The sequence below is a fragment of the Bubalus kerabau genome, chromosome 18, assembly GCF_029407905.1.
Source record: "Bubalus kerabau isolate K-KA32 ecotype Philippines breed swamp buffalo chromosome 18, PCC_UOA_SB_1v2, whole genome shotgun sequence".
Taxonomy (NCBI): domain Eukaryota; kingdom Metazoa; phylum Chordata; class Mammalia; order Artiodactyla; family Bovidae; genus Bubalus; species Bubalus kerabau.
In genome coordinates this window covers 41,740,317-41,766,674 of record NC_073641.1, presented here as the reverse complement: position 1 = coordinate 41,766,674, position 26,358 = coordinate 41,740,317, and the positions used below count along the sequence as shown (strand labels likewise).

General features: G+C 42.4%; 1 protein-coding gene across 3 annotated transcripts in view; it reads right to left on the bottom strand.

The window, feature by feature from the left end:
- Positions 1-26,358, bottom strand: part of ADAMTS12 (ADAM metallopeptidase with thrombospondin type 1 motif 12) — a 384,678-nt gene that overhangs the window by 354,819 nt on the left and 3,501 nt on the right. For all 3 annotated transcript variants that reach the window (XR_008704937.1, XM_055554960.1, XM_055554967.1), the window contains exon 2: positions 16,366-16,727. Coding sequence is in view for 2 of the 3 variants with exons in the window: in XM_055554960.1 (XP_055410935.1) it covers positions 16,366-16,727 (362 nt within the window). In the remaining variant the exon portion in view is untranslated. The remainder of the gene's footprint in view (positions 1-16,365; positions 16,728-26,358) is intronic.

Sequence of the window (26,358 nt, the reverse complement as noted above, 5' to 3'; positions counted from 1 at the left end):
AAAGATTAGAATTTAATGAAAGTAAGGTGGCCCAGCCCAGGAGCAGAGGTCATGTCTCCCATCCCTGTGGTCTGAGGGGGCAGGGACACTATTATAAGCAGTCCTGTCTGCATGGACAGTGTCCTCCCAGAGCTGAGAAGGGAGCCCCATTCTTGCTTTGCCTTTTATACCTAGACTTTCATGAACATTCTGGAAAATGCCACACTTACAATCTCATAAGGGAACATTTATAAACATCAAGATCTTCTCATTCTGAACCCAAATGTAGCATCAACAAGTCTCCATCTCTTTGGGAAGGGATTGAAAGTCAGAACAGTGTTGGTTATTATTATTTCCCTCAGGTTTCCGAGGCCCAGAAAGCTTTTCTCTTCTCAACAGCCTAGATGAAATATGGAAGCAAGAGACTGCTACTTAGCACACACACCAGAGAGATGAGAACAAAAGAGCCTGAGAATCACCGGAAGCTGTCCATGGACTCTAACATAACAAAAGACTGCAGAGGACAGAGGAGCAGCAAGGGATGACAATGGGCACACCTGACCACAATAACCCATCCTACCTAGCGTCCAAGGGTCCATGTATCTTTTCCATCTTTTTCTGTTATATCACAGTATCTAAGATTCCTCTTATACCCTTTGAGTCATCAACACTGATTAGAATAGCAGCATCCTCCAGCCCCAAATACATCTATGCATCATTAGGCATCTGAGCAAACAATTTGACAAAAGGATGTAATTTGTAAAAGAATGAACTCAAGAAGAATTAAGGTCTATGGGTTTGACAGGCCAGTGCTTGTCAGATTTTAATGCACATGCAAATTCCATGAGATGCCTGTTAAAGTTTATGTTCTGTTTCAGCAGATGAGGGGTAGGAGCTAAGAATGTGCCTTTCTAACAAGCTCCCAGGTGGTGCTCACTCTGCTGTCCACAGGCCACAGTCGACTCAAACAAGAGACCCAAAGAGGCAAAGGATCACATCTAAGGTCACATGGTTAGTAAGCATTGATCTCAGTTCCTCCAACTCCCAAATCAGTGAGATTGCTCCATGTGAAAAATATGCCATCACCCCCAACCTGGCTGTGTCTCTCTGACATGAGTTATCTGGTGGTTAAAAATAAATCGGTCGTCTCATACTGAAAGACCATCTCCAAAAATCAAGTAAAACATTTTTTCAATTACAAAGCCTAAAACCCAGGCCTCCTGTTTTCTCATTTCTCAAAATTCTTATTAATATCTGTCAATCAATGGAGATATTTTTGAAGGAAACCAGATCTTTCTGAAAGCTAATATTTAAGTTCCATGAACCTATGAGTCATGCTAGATAAAAAAAAAAGGAGATAAATATTAATATGTAAACATCTCATGAGAAATGCTGGACACCCAATCTTCAGTTTCTGTAATGAAAACAGAAATGAGATTCAAAGCCAAGTCTCCAAAGAAGAGGCAGGTAACGTCTCTACACGGCATTTGTGTGGACCATGAGCCAAGTAATTGACCTGATAATAAACAGAACATCCGGGCACTCATCTCCCATCACAGCTGATGGTCCTTTCTCTCCTGCACAATGCCTGGACCATAGGGAAGAAGTGAGTCATGATCACTGCTTCTTGAACTACCGATTCTTCAGGCCTCTCTCCCACTTTCAGTCTATCAGGTTGGGGAGTCACAAAATGAACCTGATGAACTGAAAAGTAAGCAGAAAGACAAAAAGGGAGAGAAGGGAGGGAAAGAATTGCTCATGTTTATGAGCCTGTAACATAAAGCATTAATAGTGATGAAAGAACTCTCCCACCAGCCAGGGGCCCCACTCCAAAGTCTCATATCTGAGTAAGCATGGGTCTTATCAGGCAACCCCCAAAGGTCAGGGGTCATGGAGAATTCCTCAGCCTGGGAGCAGACTCAGGAGATACACAGAACATTTCTGTCCCTCCCCCTGGCAAGGAATAACAGACTCTGACACACAGGCATCCTGCAACTCAAATTCGTGCTTTCTGCAAATGAGCCACCAAGTTCCACATGGTGAAGCAGGCAAGAAGCCACGCTGAGGAAGTTTTCCCACACAGCTCTGCCAACGGGTTTCATTCCTCAGCTCCAGCACCCCAGGCTTCAGCCGCGGTCCAAGAACACAAAGGCAGAAACAGTTACATTTTTTGGTTGTAGGGCAAAGAATCACTAGGACTTTTCATCTGGGCCAAGAACTCAACGGCACTGGAGGGAGTCAGTGATGTAGTATAAAGCACAACTTCTCAGTAGACACACCATCATAAAGCAGAGATTCTTAAACACCACTAACCTCATTTGTAGCATTCACATAGCAAAATGCAGGAAACACTTAATTCTCACATTTTTGAACATTCAGTTCAGTTCAGTCACTCAGTCGTGTTCAACTCTTTGCAACCCAATGGACTGAAGCAGGCCAGTTCTCTCTGTCCATCACCAATTCCCGGAGCATACTCAAACTCATGTCCGCTGAGTCAGTGATGCCATCCAACCATCTCATCCTCTGTCGTCCACTTCTCTTCTTGCTTTCAATCTTTCCCAGCATCAGGGTCTTTTCAAATGAGTCAGCTCTTCACATCATGTGACCAAAGTACTGGAGTTTCAGCTTCAGCATCAGTCCTTCCAATGAACAGCCTGGACTGATCTCCTTTAGGATGGACTGGTTGGATCTCCTTGCAGTCCAAGGGACTCTCAAGAGTCTTCTCCAACACTACAGTTCAAAAGCATCAATTCTTTGGCAATCAGCTTTCTTTATAGTCAAACTCTCACATCCATGCATGACTACTAGAAAAACCATAGCTTTGACTAGACAGAACTTTGTTGGCAAAGTAATGTCTTTGAACATTAGAACCTAAAAAATTTAAATTGTTAAAATTACTGTAACAGCACTTTCTAGCAAAAAAGCTGCTACCTGGCTGGTTAGAAGCTGGAAAACAATTCCAAAGTTTCATACTGTCCTGCATCCAAAGATTGAATTTCTTTTCAGAGTATTTTTTCCATTTGTTCTGGGGACAAAGATTAAAATCCTTTCACTTCGATGTGAAGACGGCTAAACAAAGAATGAAAAGGATGCCTTCAAATGCAGCTCGTGGGTTATTTATCTCAGCAGAAATATTTCACTGTTTTGGGTGTCTTTACAGAGCCATGTTTTCTCTCTGCATATATTGACAGGAACTGACCCTTCATGGAATTGTTTCTTCATGAGAATACCCCTCCCTTGTGTTCCAGCTTAAGCTGTTGTTCACTGGAGGTTAGAAGCAAAGACTCCAGAATTTCAGGCAATAAGACAGGCTTGTTCTTCACCTTGAATCAAAGGGGAGACTGGGAAAGGCACTCAGTCAGGACTTACTGTAGCTCAGTTGAAAAAGATCTGTTTCTAATGCACACAGCCCCCAACTCTCTACACTGTTATTTGAAACTGAAACTGAACACCTCAGGCTTTGAGAAATATGCTGAAGATGAAAGGTTGTGTTCTCCTGTGACTGTCACCTGAGGTCCACAGAGTCAAGTCCTATGGGAGAAGGGCTCTGGGACTACTGCAGAGAACATGTTTGTGCACATTGCAAGAGAGGGCGATTGCAAGAGAGGCAGATGAAATGTTAACAGATGCCCCCTCCAGACAAATGAATTTAAAAGTCACCTCATCTAAAGCTAAGTACAAAAAGATGCTCCTCTTTGGCCAAAGGGATTATAAAAAGACCCCTCTTCCTCCTAGAGCCAGGACATGGTTTAGATGGAAGAGCCTGAGCGGGGTTCCAGCCCTGAGTCCCCTAGATGGGGTATCTTTTAGGGTTTGTAACACACAAACTGCCTGATGGGACCCTACAGTGCTTTTATGTTGGGAATTTCCCTGAAGACACTAGATATTCTTTGAAAAAGAATATCTATTCTCTTCTTTTCTATTCTTTGAAAGAAACTTCTAGAAAGAAGAACTAGAAACAAAGATGGGGAAAAGTCCCCCTTTCTCAGAGGCCTCATGACTGGGGCCTAGGCCTCAGAAGAAAACTATGTTTCAGTGCATCCCTTACCCCGGAGACTGGTGTTGGGTGGTTCATGTGTGTGTGTGTGTGTGTGTGTGTATTCGTCCTTCAGTCGTGTTCAACTCTTTGCAACTACTCCTGCCTGGCTCCTCTGTCTATAGGATTCTCCAGGCAAGAATACTGGAGTGGGTAGCCATTCCCTTCTCCAGGACATCTTCCCAACCCAGAGATCGAACCCAATTCTCCCATACTGCAGGCAGATTCTTCACTGTCTGGACAACCAGGGAAGTCCAGGGCAATTCTTGCTACACAGCAAAAGGCCAAGGGCTTCATTAGAGATTCTCTTGAAGCTCAGCCTAGGCTCAAAGCACAACCAAGGTGAGCAGAGGTTTTAGGTTATTATTTGTTTTGTACTTTCCTTCCTTTTGCATGCAAACCTTTAAAGAAATCTTGCTGAAAGGTCTGGAAAGATTCCACATGCCGAGGAGCAACTAAGCCCATGTGCCAAAACTACTGAGCCCACACTCTATAGAGTCCAAGAACTGCAACTGCTGAGCCCGGGCTTCCCAAGAAGAGAAGCCACTGCAGTGACAAGTCCGCCCACCACAATGAAGACTAGCCCCTGCTCAATGCAACTAGAGAAAATCTGCACAATGAAACAATGATAACCCAGCACAGCCAATAAACAAACAAATAAAAATTATAGCATGGACTCTGATATGTTTTGCAGAACTAAGGAAAGGCCTGAATGAGAATAGCAAAACTGACTGCAGTATCCACTTGCCAAAGTCCACATGATGGTGGCAGTCACCACGCCACCATCGCTTGTAGAGTGATGGACCCAGGAGGGCCTTGTAGCGGAGGCAACATCACCTTGCCATGGTGGGGAGCCAGAGCCCTGGGAACCCACCAGAAGTGGCACAGGGACCATTTAAGCAGATTGAATTCTGGAATTCAGCAGGTGGCATTCAAACCATTGCCTGGGTGGTTAAGGATCTACAATCTCATTGTGAAGCCACAGGCTGGAAAGGTCTGCAGAAACCTGGAGCAGTATAAAGATGAAATAATGAAATGAACACTTTCATTCATTCAACTACTATGTACTGAGTGCTTATTATGAAACATAGCTTAACATGTGTGAATAAGACAGGGTGAGGGAAAGAAAAGTTAAGCAGAAAAGAGAAGAAAATATCAGGTACTGTAGGTTACCTACATTATCTGGGTTACCTAGGCAATGTGATAGAATATTGGAGGAGTGTAGACTTTAGATTGTGCAGCCAGGGAAGACCACAAGCCGGGATCTGAAAGATAAGAAGGAGCAGCTATGTAGAAAACTGAGAGAAGAGTGTTCTATGGAGAGAGGGAACTGTCCGTGCAAAGACAATAAGGACAGAGTGGGCATGATACTTTGAAAAACAGAAAGTAAGGAAGGTGGGGTGGGGGGAGAAGAAGAGGAAAAAGGAAGGAAGGAGGAAGGGAGGGAGTGAGGGAAGGAAGGAGGAAAGGAAGAAAAGAAAGAAAATTAACCTTTAAGTCTCACACTTTAAGCAAAAATTAACTCAAAATGGATCATGAATTTAAATATAAAATGTAAACATAGGGGGGCTTCCCTAGTGGCTCAGACAGTAAAGAATCTACCTGCAGTATAGGAGACCCAGGTTCAATCCTTGGGTCAGGAAGATGCCATGGAAAAGTGAATGGCAACCCACTCCAGTATTCTTGCCTGAAGAATTCCATGGGGTGGCAAAGAGTCAGACACGACTGAGCAATGAACAGTTTTACTTTCACTTTTCAAAACCTAAGGAGAGGATGGAGGCAGGAAGGAAATAAGTGTGTCTGAAAGAGCAACGTGAGTGATAGTTGTGATGATATTGGGCATCTTGGGCATCTTGACTTGCCAATCCTGTCTGTGATACTGGATAGTAATTTTGCAAGATGTTACCATTGGTGGTGGGCAGCAGCAGGGGAGTGGGGAAAGGGTACATGGGACTTCTCTGTCAGTTCAGTTCAGTTCAGTTACTCAGTCGTGTCCAATTCTTTGCGACCGCATGAACCACAGCATGCCAGGCCTCCCTGTCCATCACCAACTCCCAGAGTCTACTCAAATTCACGTCCATTGAGTCAGTGATGCTATCCAACCATCTCATTCTCTGTCATCCCCTTATCCTCCTGCCCTCAATCTTTCCCAGCATCAGGGTCTTTTCAAATGAGTCAGCTCTGTGTATCAGGTGGCCCAAGTATTGAAGTTTCAGCTTCAACATCAGTCCTTCCAATGAACACTTAGGACTGATCTCCTTTAAGGGACTCTCAAAAGTATTCTCCAACACCACAGTTCAAAAGCATCAGTTCTTCAGCACTCAGCTTTGTTTATAGTCCAATTCTCACATCCATACATGACTACTGGAAAAAGCACAGCCTCGACTAGACAGACCTTTGTTGGCAAAGTAATGTCTCTGCTTTTTAATATTCTCTGTAGTGGTTCTTATAATACCAAATGAATCTACAACTATCTCAAGATAAAAAGCTTAACTTTAAAAAAACTAAAAATAATACCTTCTCATAATTTTAATTCATAGTTGAGGTCAAAACAAGAAAGGAAATCTCAATATGCCCAAATGGAAAGGGAAAGAGAGTTAACTGGGAGTTGAAGCTGAATAACCCTATTATTCAGATTAGGAATCAGCATTTAACTCTCTAGCAGGGGCTGGAGTTGAGGCTAGGGTTTAGGATGGAGCCAAGAACTGTTTCCACCTTAATAAAGAACTGAGAAATACTGTACCTGATTGTGAATAAAAATCAAAAGTATTTGTTTACTGACTCCAGTATGCAGTCCAGATAATGGGGCCTAGCTCAAGCTCTTGATGGAAGTGGGGTACCCCAAGAAGAGACAGAATCCCAATCCTGTATCATGCATAAGTGTGGAGCCTAACACTCTGCACTGTCCTCCCAGTCCAGAAAACTAAACTGAAAGATGAACAACAAAGTAGCCTGCAACAAATCCTGAAGGGCCCTTGCAAAGTTGTAGAGTGAAGTCACTCAGTGGTAGCCGACTCTTTGTGACCTCATAGACTATAGCCTGGAAGGCTCCTCCATCCATGGGATTCTCCAGGCAAGAATACTGGAGTGAGTTGCCATTTCCTTCTCCAGGGGATCTTCCCGACCCAAGGATCAAACCCAGGTCACCGGAATTGAAGGCAGACTCTTTACCATCTGAACCACCCTTGGCAACTGCAAATCCAAAACCACCCCAAGGTTCTCACAGGTAACACCTCCCATTGAGGATGAAGTCCTAATCTAATTGATTAAAGAATACAGTTTCTCCACCAAAGAACACAGAATTAAACAAATCAACTAAACTGTTCAAATGAAACAAGTTCCATAACTTCAAAGTTATACAAGCGCTGAGGGCAAATAGAGGGTGAAAATGGGGAAGATGACAGAGGGAAAGTCACTGAGTCAGGACGTGGGCTGATCTGGTCTGCAAGCAGCCTCCGAGAGGATGGGCACCATGGTCGTGTGAGAAGATACTAACTGCAGGAAGGAGGTCATCTCCATCTTGTCATCGGTGACCTTTCTTGGGTCTTCAGTTTGCAACCAGCTGAGTCTTCTCTAAGGGAGACTAAAGGAACCTAAAATTATAGACAACTCCAAGGGAACACAGCCCCTAACATTAGGATTACCACATCTGAAGCAAAGAATAAGCCAGCCCTGAGCCATAAGAATGAGAAGCAGATGTCCTGCTCCACAAAAGAGGGTTTCCTGCATCAGAAAGCCTTCCCAAACGCCACCTCTGTCCTCAGGAGTGCGGGGAGGCTTAGAGCTGGCAGATCCTAAGCCGGTCATCCTGCGAATCTGAGTGTGGGGTCATCCCTAGGTGAAAGGGAAGAGAAATACCCTGGAGATCAGCCCCCAGACAACTGGTCAAAAAAATCAGACACAAGTCCAACCACTAACTTTTGACTAGATCCACTGTAGGACTGTAGGTGAGTGTTGTTGAACAATGGTGCATGAGCAAGTGAACCCGAAGCCAGCCAGCTTGTGTGCTCACCAAAGAAACTCATTTGGCTTTTGGTGCCTTTTTTTTTTTTTATAACCATCCACTAATTGTCCAATTATGTGTCAAAAGCTCTTAAACAATCCCAGTGGATTGGTTCTCCTGGAAAACTCATTCAATGATTTGAATCTCAAATTTCCCATCACCTTAGCCACCACATAAGTCTATGAGTTCACATTTGCTTCTTTGTGCTCATGTGTTTAACATGAATCTGAATCTGAAAAGACCTACATGGTGGTTCTCATAGCTCTCTGGGGCCATTAGAAATTGCAAAGCTCCTCTTCTATTCCCAACCCTGGAATAATTCTAAACTATATACAATTTCCTCTAGAGAAAACAAGGTGAAATTAGGGAGTAATTGAGGGCAATGGTCCTCAATCCTGGCTGCATACTAGAATCCTGGGGAGAGCAGCTACTTTACAGCAATATCGGCTAGTACTGCTAATTAACACCCACTCACACTAATTCAGTGGTTGGCAACAGCTAAGGTACATCAGACTCTCCTAAAGAGCTTTTAAAAACACTGATCTGGGCCCCACTCTCCTCTGACTAGTCAAATCAGAGAATCTGGGAGACGGGGTTGGGCATAGGTAATTTTTTAAAGCTTCTTAACTATTTACTATGTAGCACAGGGAACTACATTTAATACCTTGTAAGAATCTAAACAAAAAATAATCTGAAAAATGTACATATATAAAACAGAGTCATTCTGCCGGACACCTGAAACTAATGCAGTATTGTAAATCAATTATACTTCAATCCAAAAAAAAGAAGCTCCTTAATTGATCCTAATGATCCGCCTGGGTTAAGAATGACTGCCCTAGCCCAGCAGTGACTGCCTAGCTCACTCATACTTCAGTGAGCATCAGAGTCTCCTGAAGAGTTCATTAAATCAAAATTTCAGGCACTTCACTGGTGGTCCAGTGATTAAGAATCCACCTTCCAATGCAGGAGATGTGGGATCCCTGGTCAGAAAACTGAGGTCCCACAAGCTGCAGGGCAAGTAAGCCTACGCGCGGCAACTGAAGAAGCCCACAAGCTGCTACGAAGACCCAGCACAGCCAGATAAATCAATTATTCAATAAAGCAGATAACAGAGATCAAAAGTAGATCCATGGTTCCCGAGGAGGAGTGGAGATGGGAGGATTGGAGAATGACTGCTAACAGTTTCTTTGGGGGCTAATGAGAATGTTCTAAGATTGATTGTAGTGATAACTGCACAACCCTGTGACTATATTTAAAGTCATTGGATTATACACATTAAGTGGTAAGTTCTAAGTATGTGAATTATATCTCAATAAAGCTTCAAGGGCTTCCCCAGTGGCTTAAGTGGTAAAGAATCCGCCTGCCAATGCAGGATTCCCGGGTCGGGAAGCTCCCCTGGAGGAGAAAAAGGCAACTCACTCCAGTGTTCTTGCCTGAAAAGTCCCATGGACAGAGGAGACTGGTGGGCTACAGTCCATGGGGTCACAAAAGAGTGGGACAAACTGAGCAACTGAGCACGCACACACACACACACCACACACAGTTGTTAAAACACACTCATATAGGTTTCTGCCCTCCCGCAGAGATTCTGATGCAGTGGGTGTGAAGCGGAGAAATCTCAGGTGATACTGATTCTGTGCGGTCATAGACCAAACGGCTCTAGGGCACGGAAAGACAATGGTATTTAAACTTTCTAAAATTTCATGAGCACAATAATGGTTTACGAATGGTTAATTACTATGTGTGGGTTCCACACGAGTATTTCCTGGAGCAGTGTGGCCTTTGCATGTTTGTCTTGTGGATCACTTCACTCTCATGCACCTGTCCTCCTAGAACAAAGGCTCTTTCTTCTGTTACTCCGGGAAGATCAGGTGACACTGATGCTTCCAGGGTTGTGTCATAGAAATGACAGCAGGGATTGCACAGGGAGACCATCATATGAACCTCGAGGAAACTCAGAGGATGAGGACCATGAAGCCAGGAGATATCCCGCAGTTCACCCGAGCAATGAATGAGGCCTAGGGAGACGAAGAGGGCTTAATTCATTGTGCTGTTTATGATCCAATTAAGGGGAAATGATACACGGCTATATATGAAAATCTAGATATACTAAAAAAAAGGCAAAGCAAGACTTTCTACTTTCTGTACAAAACAATTCATCCCCAGAGGTCCTTCAGAAGGTTGAACTTTTTCAAGACATGTACACTGATGCACAGTGTTTTATGGGGTTTCCCAGATGGCTCAGTGGTAAAGAATCCACCTGCCAACGCAGGAGACTCAGTTTCAATCCCTGGGTCAGGAAGATCCCCTGGTGAAGGAAATGGAAACCCCTCTCCAGTATTTTCACCCGGGAAATCAATGCCACTCACAGAGGAACCTAGTCGACTACAGTCCATGAGGTCTCAAAAGAGTTGGGCATGACTTAATGACTAAACAACAACAATGTTTTATGTTAATTTTCCCACAGTTTTTTAGCAAAGCCAACTCAAACAGGTACAGGATAAACAAACTTAAATTATGAAGAACATCCTGAACCCTCCTCCCTCCTCCCTCCCCATTCCATCCCTCTGGGTCGTCCCAGTGCACCAGCCCCAAGCATCCAGTATCGTGCATTGAACCTGGACTGGCAACTCGTTTCATACATGATATTTTACATGTTTCAATGCCATTCTCCCAAATCTTCCCACCCTCTCCCTTTCTCACAGAGTCCATAAGACTGTTCTATACATCAGTGTCTCTTTTGCTGTCTCGTACACAGGGTTATTGTTACTATCTTTCTAAATTTCATATATATGCATTAGTATACTGTATTGGTGTTTTTCTTTCTGGCTTACTTCACTCTGTATAATAGGCTCCAGTTTCATCCACCTCATTAGAACTGATTCAAATGTATTCTTTTTAATGGCTGAATAATACTCCATTGTGTATATGTACCACAGCTTTCTTATCCATTCATCTGCTGATGGACATCTAGGTTGCTTCCATGTCCTGGCTATTATAAACAGTGCTGTGATGAACATTGGGGTACACGTGTCTCTTTCCCTTCTGGTTTCCTCAGTGTGTATGCCCAGCAGTGGGATTGCTGGATCATAAGGCAGGTCTATTTCCAGTTTTTTAAGGAATCTCCACACTGTTCTCCATAGTGGCTGTACTAGTTTGCATTCCCACCAACAGTGTAAGAGGGTTCCCTTTTCTCCACACCCTCTCCAGCATTTATTACTTGTAGACTTTTGGATCACAGCCATTCTGACTGGTGTGAAATGGTACCTCATAGTGGTTTTGATTTGCATTTCTCTGATAATGAGTGATGTTGAGCATCTTTTCATGTGTTTGTTAGCCATCTGCATGTCTTCTTTGGAGAAATGTCTATTTAGTTCTTTGGCCCATTTTTTGATTGGGTCATTTATTTTTCTGGAGTTGAGCTGTAGGAGTTGCTTGTATATTCTCAAGATTAGTTGTTTGTCAGTTGCTTCATTTGCTATTATTTTCTCCCATTCTGAAGGCTGTCTTTTCACCTTGCTAATAGTTTCCTTTGATGTGCAGAAGCTTTTAAGCTTAATTAGGTCCCATTTGTTTATTTTTGCTTTTATTTCCAATGTTCTGGGAGGTGGGTCATAGAGGATCCTGCTGTGATGTATGTCGGAGAGTGTTTTGCCTATGTTCTCCTCTAGGAGTTTTATAGTTTCTGGTCTTACGTTGAGATCTTTAATCCATTTTGAGTTTATTTTTGTGTATGGTGTTAGAAAGTGTTCTAGTTTCATTCTTTTACAAGTGGTTGACCAGAGTTCCCAGCACCACTTGTTAAAGAGATTGTCTTTAATCCATTGTATATTCTTGCCTCCTTTGTCAAAGATAAGGTGTCCATATGTGCGTGGATTTATCTCTGGGCTTTCTATTTTGTTCCATTGATCTATATTTCTGTCTTTGTGCCAGTACCATACTGTCTTGATAACTGTGGCTTTGTAGTAGAGCCTGAAGTCAGGCAGGTTGATTCCTCCAGTTCCATTCTTCTTTCTCAAGATCGCTTTGGCTATTCGAGGTTTTTTGTATTTCCATACAAATTGTGAAATTATTTGTTCTAGCTCTGTGAAGAATGCTGTTGGTAGCTTGATAGGGATTGCATTGAATCTATAGATTGCTTCGGGTAGTATACTCATTTTCACTATATTGATTCTTCCAATCCATGAACATGGTATATTTCTCCATCTGTTAGTGTCCTCTTTGATTTCTTTCACCAGTGTTTTATAGTTTTCTATATATAGGTCTTTAGTTTCTTTAGGTAGATATATTCCTAAGTATTTTATTCTTTCTGTTGCAATGGTGAATGGAATTGTTTCCTTAATTTCTCTTTCTGTTTTCTCATTATTAGTGTATAGGAATGCAAGGGATTTCTGTGTGTGGAGTCTTTAGGGTTTTCTATGTAGAGGATCATGTCATCTGCAAACAGTGAGAGCTTTACTTCTTCTTTTCCAATTTGGATTCCTTTTATTTCTTTTTCTGTTCTGATTGCTGTGGCCATAACTTCCAAAACTATGTTGAATAGTAATGGTGAAAGTGGGCACCATTGTCTTGTTCCTGACTTTAGAGGAAATGCTTTCAATTTTTCACCATTGAGGATAATGTTTGCTGTGGGTTTGTCATATATAGCTTTTATTATGTTGAGGTATGTTCCTTCTATTCCTGCTTTCTGGAGAGTTTTTATCATAAATGGATGTTGAATTTTGTCAAAGGCTTTCTCTGCATCTATTGAGATAATCATATGGTTTTTATTTTTCAATTTGTTAATGTGGTGTATTACATTGATTGATTTGCGGATATTGAAGAATCCTTGCATCCCTGGGATAAAGCCCACTTGGTCATGGTGTATGATCTTTTTAATGTGTTGTTGGATTCTGATTGCTAGAATTTTGTTAAGGATTTTTGCATCTATGTTCATCAGTGATATTGGCCTGTAGTTTTCTTTTTTTGTGGGATCTTTGTCAGGTTTTGGTATTAGGGTGATGGTGGCCTCATAGAATGAGTTTGGAAGTTTACCATCCTCTGCAATTTTCTGGAAGAGTTTGAGCAGGATAGGTGTTAGCTCTTCTCTAAATTTTTGGTAGAATTCAGCTGTGAAGCCGTCTGGACCTGGGCTTTTGTTTGCTGGAAGATTTTTTATTACAGTTTCAATTTCTGTGCTTGTGATGGGTCTGTTAAGATTTTCTATTTCTTCCTGGTCGAGTTTTGGAAAGTTGTACTTTTCTAAGAATTTGTCCATTTCTTCCTCGTTGTCCATTTTATTGGCATATAATTGTTGATAGTAGTCTCTTATGATCCTTTGTATTTCTGTGTTGTCTGTTGTGATCTCTCCATTTTCATTTCTAATTTTATTGATTTGATTTTTCTCCCTTTGTTTCTTGATGAGTCTGGCTAATGGTTTGTCAATTTTATTTATCCTTTCAAAGAACCAGCTTTTGGTTTTGTTGATTTTTGCTATGGTCTCTTTTGTTTCTTTTGCATTTATTTCTGCTCTAATTTTTAAGATTTCTTTCCTTCTACTAACCCTGGGGTTCTTCATTTCTTCCTTTTCTAGTTGCTTTAGGTGTAGAGTTAGGTTATTTATTTGACTTTTTTCTTGTTTCTTGAGGTGTGCCTGTATTGCTATGAACTTTCCCCTTAGGACTGCTTTTACCGTGTCCCACAGGTTTTGGGTTGTTGTGTTTTCATTTTCATTCGTTTCTATGCAAATTTTTATTTCTTTTTTGATTTCTTCTGTGATCTGTTGGTTATTCAGCAGCGTGTTGTTCAGCCTCCATATGCTGGATTTTTTAATAGTTTTTCTCCTGTAATTGAGATCTAATCTTACTGCATTGTGGTCAGAAAAGAAGCTTGGAATGATTTCTATTTTTTTGAATTTACCAAGGCTAGCTTTATGGCCCAGGATGTGATCTATCCTGGAGAAGGTTCCATGTGCGCTTGAGAAGAAGGTGGAATTCATTGTTTTGGGATGAAATGTCCTATAGATATCAATTAGGTCTAACTGGTCTATTGTATCGTTTAAAGTTTGTGTTTCCTTGTTAATTTTCTGTTTAGTTGATCTATCCATAGGTGTGAGTGGGGTATTAAAGTCTCCCATTATTATTGTGTTATTGTTAATTTCTTCTTTCATACTTGTTAGCGTTTGTCTTACATACTGCGGTGCTCCCGTGTTGGGTGCATATATATTTATAATTGTTATATCTTCTTCTTGGATTGATCCTTTGATCATTATGTAGTGACCATCTTTGTCTCTTTTCACAGTCTTTGTTTTAAAGTCTATTTTATCTGATATGAGTATGCTACTCCTGCTTTCTTTTGGTCTCTACCTGTGGCGGATTCATTTTGATATTTGGCAAAACTAATACAGTTATGTAAAGTTTAAAAATAAAATAAAATTTAAAAAAAAATAAAAAAATAAATTATGAAGAACAAGATTCTCAAGAAACAGGCAGTAAGGATGGAAAATCTGAAATGAGTGCCTCCTATAGGAATGTGAATGCCACTCAGGAGTTTATGCAAAAACCAGTTCTGGCACAGTGCCAAGGCGGATGCCCTAGGCTCTGCCAACAACTGGCTCCAGGACTCCAGCACCTGTCCTCCTGCATTCGGGCCCTAAGCACACTTGATTGGTACTGACCCCTGACTCCTACTCCAGTGTGACAAAAACGGCAACAGCATCTTAGGCACTATTTGCCAGGCCGCGGCCAGGGGGGCAGTCACTGTTGTCACTGCTAGAAGTACAGGGGAACAAAGGGGCCGCTTTTTTTTAAAGTTTAAATTTTGAAAAACAAACTTGGTCACATTTTGAGATGTAGCACAGAACACCTGAAAGACGTAGGCTGAAATTAAAAACAGCACAGTAAAGGTATTCAACATCTCCAAACTTCATCATCTGTTAAAACATAACCAAAATGGTGGTGAGGTGGGTAATGCTGTAGAGAGGACAATGAGCATAAACCACATTATAAACCACACATTCAGGTGCCTGGTATATTAGAAACATAAATAATAATAGCAGCCAATATTCATTATGTCCATTATTTACCAGATACTCTTCTAAGATTTATATATATATATATATATGAATGCATTTAATACTAACAGTCCTGTATTACAGAGATTAGCATACTTTTCTTGCAAAGCACAGACAGCAAATATTTGGGGCCTCATAGTCTCACACAGTCCCTATCCTGACCACTCAGCTCTGCTGTTGTAAGTCAAAAGCATGGGCATATCTGTGTTTCAATAAAACTGTATTTATAAAAACAAAAGGTGGCCCAGGTTTGGCCCATGGGCCGTAGTTTACCAACCCCTGCTTTGTGAATTGGGGGCTATTATTATCTCCGTTCCACAGAGGAGAGAGCAGAGGCACAAAGGGATCAACTGTCAGCCCAAGAGTCCATGTGCAGTCTGACTATAAACTAGCCAGAATTGATGCTTGATACTTTTGAACTGTGGTGTTGGCAAAGATTCTTGAGAGTCCCTTGGATAGCAAGGAGATCCAACCAATCCATCCTAAAGGAAATCAGTCCTGAATATTCATTGGAAGGAGCAATGCTGAAGCTGAAACTCCAATAATTTGGCCACCTGATGCTGGGAAAGATTGAAGGCAGGAGAAGGGGATGACAGAGGATGAGATGGTTGGATGGCATCACCGACTCAATACACATAAGTTTGAGTGAACTCCGGGAGTTGGTGATGGACAGGGAGGCCTGGCATGCTGCAGTCCATGGGGTTGCAAAGAGTCAGACATGACTGAGCGACTGAACTGAACTGAACTGAGAATCAACAATGAGCTCATAGCAGCTCACCATCTTTTTTTTTTTTTTTTCTGGCTGTGCCAAAAGATATACAAGATCTTAGTTCCCTGAGCAGGGATCAAACCTGGGCCCCCTGCACTGGGAGCTCGAATTCTTAACCACTGGACCACCAGGGAAGTCCCTCACCATCCTTACTATATGCCTCACACCCAGTGCAGGTCCAGGTTTTCCTAACTCCAAAGGGGCTAGCCAGCCAACCAGTCACCAACACCCTCAGAGCTGCCCCAGAGGTTGAAGACTCAACTCTGATCCCCCCACCACCACTTCTTGCTCTGATATTCTTGGTTGAACTTCTCCCTGGACCCTCAATTCCGTTATTCTCTCCATTCCATCCAGATGGATTGACTTTTAATTGTATGCACTTTCTCTCCAGCCTGTTTGGGAACCTGGATCATGCATATCACAAGTGCTCAACTCATATGTGTTGAATGTGTGTGTGAATCTGTCTACAGTGGGTTCTCCAGGCCATGACAGCCAGGGACTGAGGGCAGAGAAGAAAGAGGACTCACCAGTCCATGGCAGGTGCTGAGGGCTGCAGTCCCGACCTTGGTGCCCTGCTGCAGAACTGTGCCCCTGAGATGGCAGGGGGGCCCCGAGGAAGCCTCCATCTTCACATGGGAGAGGTTCCCGTATCTCCTCTCCACGATGTAGCTTTTGGAAAGTAATCCCTGATTGACCGTCAGGTTAAAGAACAAGTCCTTCTCATGGTGTGAAATTCTATAGTACACTCGGCCCTCTGGATCATCCAAATCTCTCTTTCTCCTGCCATTGGAGACAGAATGGTGCAAGCCGTAAGACAGAAAACGCCCGCTCGCGTCGACTCGGACAGGAGCCACCACGTGGTATTCTGGCAGGGCCTTGATAAAATGCTCTGGGGGCAAAAAGGAAACACAGAATAAGACAAAGAGATCCTTTCGACATGTACACACTGCTATGTTTAAAACGTATAACCAACAAAGTCCTACTGTAAATCACTGGAACTCACCTCAGTGTTATATGCAGCCTGGAAGGGAGGGGTATTTGGGGAGAATGGATACACATATATGTATGGCTGGGTCCCTTTGCTGTCCACCTAAACTATCACAACATTGTTAATCGGCTCTCCTCCAATATAAAATAACAAGTTAAAAAAAAAGAGAGAGAGAGAGAGACTAAGAGATCCCTGCTGAATCTATGGTTAAGACAAACACACTCCTGTTTGAACTTGGATTTTAGCCTGCTGATTTCAAAATCCTACTGTTGACCTGAAGTTTAGAGATTGTTTCCATGGTATGAACTCCGTCCACATCAAGTTCCCTAAACAACTCAGATCGACCCAGGGCTCTCTCACAGATGACAGGCAACTGTCTGAGCTGACATCAAGACATAGCTCTGGATGTCAGATATTTCACCTGAGACAGACTAAGACAAGAATTAATGCATGAGGAATATGGTTAGGAAAGTGGCGAGATCAGTATGGCAAACAGGAACATTTCAGGTCTAGAGTTCATTCATACAAATCACAGAGCTTCACCATTTATCATAAGGAATGTAAATGCCTCTAAAATTTTCAGTTAAGTCAGGTTGAAGGAAAAATGCAAAAGCACAGTAAACCCATCAAGTAGACCCTGAAAAACCTTGCATAGTTACAGCATAAGTGTTCTGTAATGTAACAATGAGTACGTAAAAGAACTTGGATGTTTCTTTTTTATTTTTATAAAATATACAAAATAAAACGGTAGATGAACATATCAGATTCAGAAGCATGAGGTCAAAATATAAAAATTTCCACTTTTTTATTGGAGCATAGTTGCATTCCAATGTTGTGTTAGTTTCTGCTACAGCAAAGTGAATCAGCTGTATGTATATATATGATGTGGTACATATATATACAATGGAAAATTACTCAGCCATAAGACGGAACAAAACTGTGCCATTTGCAGAGATGTGCATGGATCTAGAGAAGTAAATCAAAAATAGAAAAATAAATATTGTTTATTAACACATATATGTGGAATCTAGAAAACTGCCACTTCAAAAATGCAAGACATGAACACGTCTTCCTTTCTTCCACACATCAGAATGAACACATCTTTTGATTTCCTTAAATTGAAATCCCTACCACTGCCTCTTCACTTTCCTATTTGATAAAAACAAGAAATCTATTATATCTAGTGGAGAGTAAGCAGCAGGTTCCACATTACAGACTACCTAAGCAAGCCATTAACCACTTGAGCTGATAAACTAATCTTTTGCTTCAGGCCAAAAAAAAAGTGGCAGTGGGGGGGGTGAGCGGGGGGTGGGGGGGTTGGCCGGGGGTGGCGGGGGGAGGGAGGAAGAAGAAAACAAAGGAGGGAGGGAGAGGAACTAGGAGAGAGACAAAGGGGAAAAAAATTTTACTTTTCTGTTTCCACCTTCCAGCTGTACCCCTGCACTTTGTAACTTGTATTACTTTTTCAACTTATTTTCCCCAGCTAAAATGTCTTTTGCACTCTCTATCAAAATCTTATATTTAACATAATCTTATGCCTTTTCCGGAGAAGGCAATGGCACCCCACTCCAGTACCCTTGCCTGGAAAATCCCATGCATGGAGGATCCTGGTAGGCTGCAGTCCATGGGGTCGCTAAGAGTCGGACACGACTGAGCAACTTCATTTTCACTTTTCACTTTCATGCATTGGAGAAGGAAATGGCAACCTACTCCAGTGTTCTTGCCTGGAGAATCCCAGGGACGGGGGAGCCTGGTGGGCTGCCGTCTACGGGGTCACAAAGAGTCGGACACGACTGAAGTGACTTAGCAGCAGCAGCTTATGCCTTTTTAGCTTTCCTGGTGGCTCAGTGGTAAAGAACCCACTTGCAATGCACAAGATGCAGATTCAATCCCTGGGTGGGGAATATCCCCTGGAGAAGGAAATGGCAACCCACTCCAGTATTCTTGCCTGGGAAATTCCATGGACAGAGGAACCTGGCGGACTACAGTCCATGGGGTCACAAAAGAATTGGACACAACTGAGCAAAAACAACAATAACAACATGGTTTTTAAAAAAAAAAATTGGCCTCACCCTGTGGCATGTGGGAAATTAGTTCCCTAACTAGGGATTGAACCCATGCCCCCTGCATTGGAAAGCAGTCTTAACCTCTGGACCACCAAGGAAGTCCCAGCTTATGCTTATTTTTTAAAGTTTCAACTCAAATCCTCCCTCTTCTTTCTCCTAAAGTCCTTAAAGTTCTCTCTCTGTTCTGAACTGCCATGTCCTCATTTTCTGTAGCTCCCAGAACAGCCTAATTCTACAGAGCTGTTTGTTTATTATATTACTGATTCCCAAACCCTTTAGAGGTCAGAATCTTGCATATCACAAGTGCCCAACTCATTTGTGTGCGTGTAACACTGAACATATTTGTAGCTGACTATTCAAAAAACTGGACTTAATGGGATACAACTATAAAAGAGCTTTTTTTTTTTTTTGCAGAAAACTCTCTTCAAACATACTTGTAGTTCATCTGTGCCTTGGATAAGTAAAATAAGAGAAAGATAAATACCATATGATCTTACTTATATATGGAACCTAAAAAACAAAGCAAATGAACAAACATAACAAAATGGAACAGACACACAGATACAGAGACAGAACAGGTGGTTGCCAGAGGGGAAGGGGGAAGGGGATGAGTGAAATAGGTGAGGGAGAGTAAGAGGTACAAACTTCCAGTTACCAAACGAGTCATGGGGAAGAAATACAGTGTGGGGAATATAGTCAATAATACTGTCATATCTTTGTACAGTGACAGATGGTAACTAGACCCACCAGTGATCATTTTGAAATGTATAGAAATATCATTGAATCACTATGTTATGTACCTGAAACTAACAGAGGTCAATTATACTTCAAAAAAAGAAGGAAAGAAAGAAAGAAGGAAACATGAGACAGAGAACAGCTTTCACTCCTAGGTACTAACAAAGTCTCAGTTTTTAAGAGTAAAAACTCCAGACTCCTTGCTTCTGACTGCAGTGACTAAGAGCCCCAGAGCACAGAGCAACACAAACCAACCTTAAAAACAATCCTCAGTGAAAAGTAAGAATAAAAACAACTTAATGCAGAGCCATTTACATTCAGGGAAAATACATGCAAAAACAGTAGTACAAGTTTCCCAGGCCAGGACATACACAACAAAAAAAACCACATATGGAACCCATTAAAACAGTTTTCTATGCAGAGGACTGAGAGTGGAGAATGGGGACCAAAAGGCATAAATAAACAAAACAAGAAAGGCATTTTGCACAAATTAATACTGTGAATGTACCATGAACTAGGAGTCTGATTGACTCAGGACTCTGTACTTCCTATCTCCAAGGACTATGTGGGCCTCGTAAGACTCAGAGCTTCACTGCCCTTTCGTGTTCAGACCTCAGGAAAGGAATAGCCAGGTTGGCTGAGGATGGATGTAGCTCTAGTATTTCCCTCCTGTTGCTCTCTTCTTCTATGATTCCGTGATATCTCTGGTTCCCCCAGGGTTGGTGCAGTGGAGAGCAGAATGGAGTAGAAAAAGTCTTATTCAACTGAATACAACCATCACCTTGCAATGGTACCCCTGTATGCTGATTCCTCTCAAGAGAAGCTTATGTACCTTCGAGGACCTGTCTCTAAAGATACATCCAAAGAATTAAACACGACAAGTATAAAATAAAAGACTAACTTGCCTGAACCCCAGCACCTATTGCCCAAAGAATAGAAAAGCAAATACATTTGCAGTTTTTGACCTAGTTGTTTTTGATCTACTGGGGTTTTTTAAGAGAGTCAGCATAAGCTGGCTGTGTAATAATATAATGATTAAAATTATAGTAACCATTTAATGAACACTTTCTAAAACTGTGCATGCGAGTGCGTTCAGTTGTGTCCGATTCTTTGAGACCCCATGCATTGTAGCCCACCAGGCTCCTCTGTCCATGGGATTTTCCAGGCAAGAATGCTGCAGTGGGTTGCCATTTCCTCCTCCAGGGGATCTTCCTGACAAGGATCAAACCCACATCTCCTGCACTGCAAGCAGATGCTTTACACTGAGCCACCAGGGAAGAATTTGCTACAATAGTGCTCATTTAATCCACACAAGACTCTGTGTCACAGATTCAGTTACTATCTTCATTTCATAAAAAAAGAAACAGAATCTAAGAGAGGTCACAGAGCCAATATGCAACAAACTTAGATTAAAATCTTGAGATTCCTATTTCAAAATCATGTTCTTAGCCTCCACACTTTGTGTACATAAGCACTTGCACTTGGCAGAGGGTACAGAGAGTAGAGGCGAGAACATTGCCCCCGAGGATGCTGCTGCTGCTGCTACTGCTAAGTCATATCAGTCTGTGCGACCCCATAGACGGTGATGATGTGACAAGAAAAGAACTGGCTGACTTCTTTGAGAGGCCTCAAGTCACTCAGCAGTAGATGGAGAAAATAACTGCTCCTTATCTGGTGAAGTGAGGGGAGATAAAATCACCTTCACCCTTGATTTTACTGCAAAGGAGGTGGCTAAGCCACAGCAGCCAATAGATGTGGATGGAATTAGGAGGCTACTTAATGGAGTGTGTTTTATGTGGGCAGTCCAACTGCACTAGCCTCATCTATACAATGGGCATAAAAATAATAGTATCTTAGGGTGGTTGTAGGGCTTCCTTGGCGGCTCAGATGGTAAAGAATCTACCTGCAATGGGGAAGACCCGGGTTCGATCCCTGGGTTGGGAAGATCCCCTGGAGAGGGAAATGGCAACCCACTTCAGTATTCTTGCCTGGAGAATCCCCATGGACAGAAGAGCCTGGTGGGCTACAGTCCATGGGGTCGCAAAGAGTCAGACACAGCTGGGTGACTAAGCACAGCACACAGGTGGTTGTGACAGCTGGGGCTGGGGCACTGGGATGACCCAGAGCGATGGTAGGGGAAGAGGTAATGCTCACTATCTAAGTACTAGCTACTCACTCTTGGTATTCAAGATAGAGACTTGACTACTAGGGACCCCTGTGGCCTTAAATATATGTAAGCTCCAAGCAGAGATGGGGAGAGGCCCAAGCTCATCTTGGCTTCCTCTCAGTGGGCGTTTAGTTTGGAGGAGTAGTTAGCTATTGTCCTGGCCAACAGAAAGCAGAGCTCAGAAGGGATATGACAAAGATGGAGAAACAAGATGTCAAGGAATAAGAATAACTCCTACTTTTTTTTTTTTTTACCAATTCTATTATCAAACATGACATTTAGAGTATACCAAGAATCCCAGGGATGGGAGAGCCTGGTGGGCTGCCGTCTATGGGGTCGCACAGAGTCAGACACGACTGACGCGACTTAGCAGCAGCAGCAGCAGCAACTTCGTTTCATCTAATCCTCACAATTGTCTGGGATATTACTGACAGTGTTCCTTGTCTGAGCCTTCATTCCCACCTCTATAAAAAAGACAATAAAGAGGAGTAAGGATTCAGGCTGGGACAACCTGAACCCAGAGCACACCCTCCTAACTTCTGCCCTCACTACTTCTCAAGGGTCTACCACTGAGAGCCAGAAGTCAAGAGGGGGGGCATCAACAAGGCTGTGGGTGGGACTAACACACGCCGTAATCACAGCACAGTCTGCACTAGGATTGGTGGGTGTAAAACACAAGCCACAAATACTTTGATTTGCCTTGTTTAAGATTAGATTTGAAACCCTAGGCCACAAGTTTAGATGATACTTCACGAGAAACTTTGGGGAAAGCCTGTTGTTATAAGCACTTTTGAAAATACAAACTGCCAACCGACCTCTCTCTCAGAAAGGAGAGAGGTGAGAAATTATTGACCTGCCAGATTTTGTAAAATTTAAGTTAAATCTATACTTATTCTTTATATTTATTTCTATATGAGAGAACAATTGAATTTCTAAGACTCCTTCCTACAAAGGGCAATGGTATTACTTCCTGTAATAGTAGGAAGTTTATTTTCATAATTCTCTTCCATGTGTTGCTGTAACCTTTCAATTGTATTTTTATTATGGAAAACTACATACATGGAAAGGTTGTGGAGAATCGTACTGATTCAAAACTTTGACTCAAAGTTGTAAAATACACCAGAAGAAATTGAGTTTGCTCACCAGCCCTACATTAACTAACCCGCAGACAGTAAATGCTGATAAGAATGGAGACAAATCCCATATCAAAACTGTGAAGACTCTTCTTACGTTAAGATCTGAAATCATTTCCTCTTTACAGAAGTTATCTTTTGCAAATGGCATAAGCATATGATCATGACATTGGTCTTGAAACACACTGTAGCTCTCCCTCGGTTCTGCACAAGCCCATGCAGGAGATGGGCTTCATAGAGTTGCCAGCAGCAAAAGAGATCATGGAAGGACCCGTGACCTGTAAACAGTACAAGGCATATGAACCTGAGGGGAGATTGCCAGCTGCAGAAGAGAGGCAGTATGTTGTGTGCAAGATTAATATTTCCTATAGTTCTGATGTTGAAGCTGAAACTCCGATACTTTGGCCACCTGATGCGAAGAGTTGACTCACTGGAAAAGACCCTGATTCTGGGAAAGATTGAAGGCAGGAGGAGAAGAGGACGACAGAGGATGAGATGATTGGATGGAATCACCAACTCAATGGACATGGGTTTGGTTAAACTCCGGGAGTTGGTGATGGACAGGAAGGCCTGGCGTGCTGCGGTTCATGGGGCCGCAAAGAGTCAGACGTGACTGAGCGACTGAACTGAACTGAATGGTTCTGATACTAGGTTGGGAGCCTTGTAGAGGTCATCACACACTCGTGTATATCACCACTGAGCACTGAGGCAAGAATATTAGGCAGAGATTGTCCAATCTACCTGTTTGTAGTCCTAGAAAGTATTGGATTCATCTCCATGGTCCTTTCTACTTCCCTTGTGGTACAGTAGACAGGAAACTGCCTGCTAAGGCAGGGGACACAGGAAGCTCCCACTAAGCCCATATGCCACAACCACTGATCCTGTGCTCTGGAGCCTGCGAGCCACAACTGCTGAAGCTGCTGTGCCCTAGAGCTTGTGCTTCTCAACAGGAGAAGCCACCGCAAGGAGAAGCCCATACACGTCAACAAAGAGTAGTCCCCGCTCGCAGCAAGTAGAGAAAGCCCAGGCAGTAAAAGAGTCCCAGTGCAGCCAAAAATAAATAAATAAACAAAATTATTTTAAAAACAATAAAATGTTGACTCTCCTGCCCTGCCCCTGAGAACTAGAAGGAATGTTAATAGTCATCAAGGTTCTGAGTCTGCCTCCCACTGCGGGACCCTGTGTGATGCCCCTCAACCTGCTGCTGGAGTGGCAGTTAGCAGGTGCTCAATAAATGCATGTTGACTGACTGACCAACCAGACCTCCCATTCCTCATCTGCAGAAATAAAAAGGATGACAGTCGTGATGTCTGAAGTAATTTCCAAGTTTAAAAGTTCCGAACTTGGGTGCAATTGAAAAATGTTGTCAGAGTGGAAATGGAACTGTTTAGAGATTGAGTAATTGTGAAGCAGCAGGCAGTAAGGCAAAGCCCTAGTCTTCTTATTTCTAGAAAGCTTTAAAGATTTCCTTTTCAGTGCAAATCAAATTTACACTGAGGTATCACCTCACGTGGGTTGGAATGGTCATCATTATGGCAAAACTAATACAGTTATGTAAAGCTTAAAAATAAAATAAAATTAAAAAAAATAAATAAATAAAATAAAATAAAATATACAAATAACAAATGCTGGAGAGGATGTGGAGGAAAAAGGAACCTTCCTACACTGCTGCTACGAATGTAAATTGGTGCAGCCACTACGGAAAACAGTCTGGAGGTTCCTCAAAAAACTAAAAATAGAGTTGCCATATGATCCAGCAATGCCACTCCTGGGGATATATCCAGACAAAAGTCTGAAAGGATACATGCACCCTATGTTCGTAGTAGCATTACTCACAAGACATGGAGACAACCTACATGTCCATCGACAGATGAATGGATAAAGAAAACGCAGTACACAGATACAATGGAATATTGCACGCATGTGTGCTTCATTGCTTGGTCGCAACCGACTCTTTGTGACCCCATGGACTGTAGCCCTCCAGGCTCCTCTGTCCATGGGATTTTCCAGCCAAGAATACTGGAGTGGGTTGCCATTTCCTCCTCCAGGGTGTCTTCCTGACCCAGGGATAGAACCCGACTCTCCTGGGTCTCCTGCATCACAGACAGATTCTTTACCACTGAGCCATGGGGAAGCCCACATATATACAATGGAATATTACTCAGCTATAAAAAAGAATGAACTAATATCATTTGTGGAGAAGGCGATGGCATCCCACTCCAGTACTCTTGTCTGGAAAATCCCATGGATGGAGGAGCCTGGTGGGCTGCAGTCCATGGGGTCCCAAAGAGTTGGACACAACTGAGCGACTTCACTTTCACTTTTCACTTTCATGCATTGGAGAAGGAAATGGCAACCCACTCCAGTGTTCTTGCCTGGAGAATCCCAGGGACGGGGGAGCCTGGTGGGCTGCCATCTATGGAGTCGCACAGAGTCAGACACAACTGACTCAACTTAGCAGCAGCAGCAGCAATACCATTTGTAGCAACAGGAATGGACCTGGAGCGTATCATACTAAGTGAAGTAAGTCAGAAAACAAATATCATCTGGAAGCACTTATAGGTGGAATCTGGGCTTCCCATGTGGCTCAGTAGTAAAGAATCCACCCGCCAATGTGGGAGATAAGGGTTTGATCCCTGGGTCAGGAAGACGCCCTAGAGGAGGAAAGGGCAGCTCACTCCGGTATTCTTGCCTGTATATACTGCCATATATAGAGTAGCCTGGCAGTCTACAGTCTATGGGGTCACAAAGAGTTAGACACAACTGAGCAACTGAGCACTCACGCACATATGTGGAATCTAAAATATGACACAAATCAATCTATCGATGAAGCAGAAACAGACTCACAGACATAGAGAACAGACCCCAAAGAGGAATAGGGGGTGGATGGATTAGGAGTTTGGGATTAGCAGATGTAAATTATTATATATAGAATGAATAAACAACAAGGTCTTACTGTATAGGACAGTGAGCTGTATTCAATATCCTGTGATAAACCATAATGGAAAAGAATGTGGAACTGAATCACTTAGCTACACAGCAGAAACTAACACAACATGCAAATCAACTATACTTCAATTAAATAAATTTTTTAAAAAAGAATTTCCTTTTCTATCTAATTTACCTTCATTCTTATTCTCTCACTTATCTCTCTCTTTCTCTCTCTCTAAGTTCTAAATGGAAATCTGCTCAACGATGTCTCCTTTGCACCAAATGGGGATTACTTGTAAATCCACCAGTGAGTTGACTGAGAACAAATATTTTGGCTGAAAGACTTTTAAAAATCTGAATTTTTTCCTGGTTTTATTTTATTTTAAGCTATTACAAAATAATGGTTATATTCCCCTGTGCTGTACAATATACCCTTGAAGTTTACTTATTTGATATATAGTAGTTTGTATCTCTTAATCCTACCCTTATCTTGCCCTACC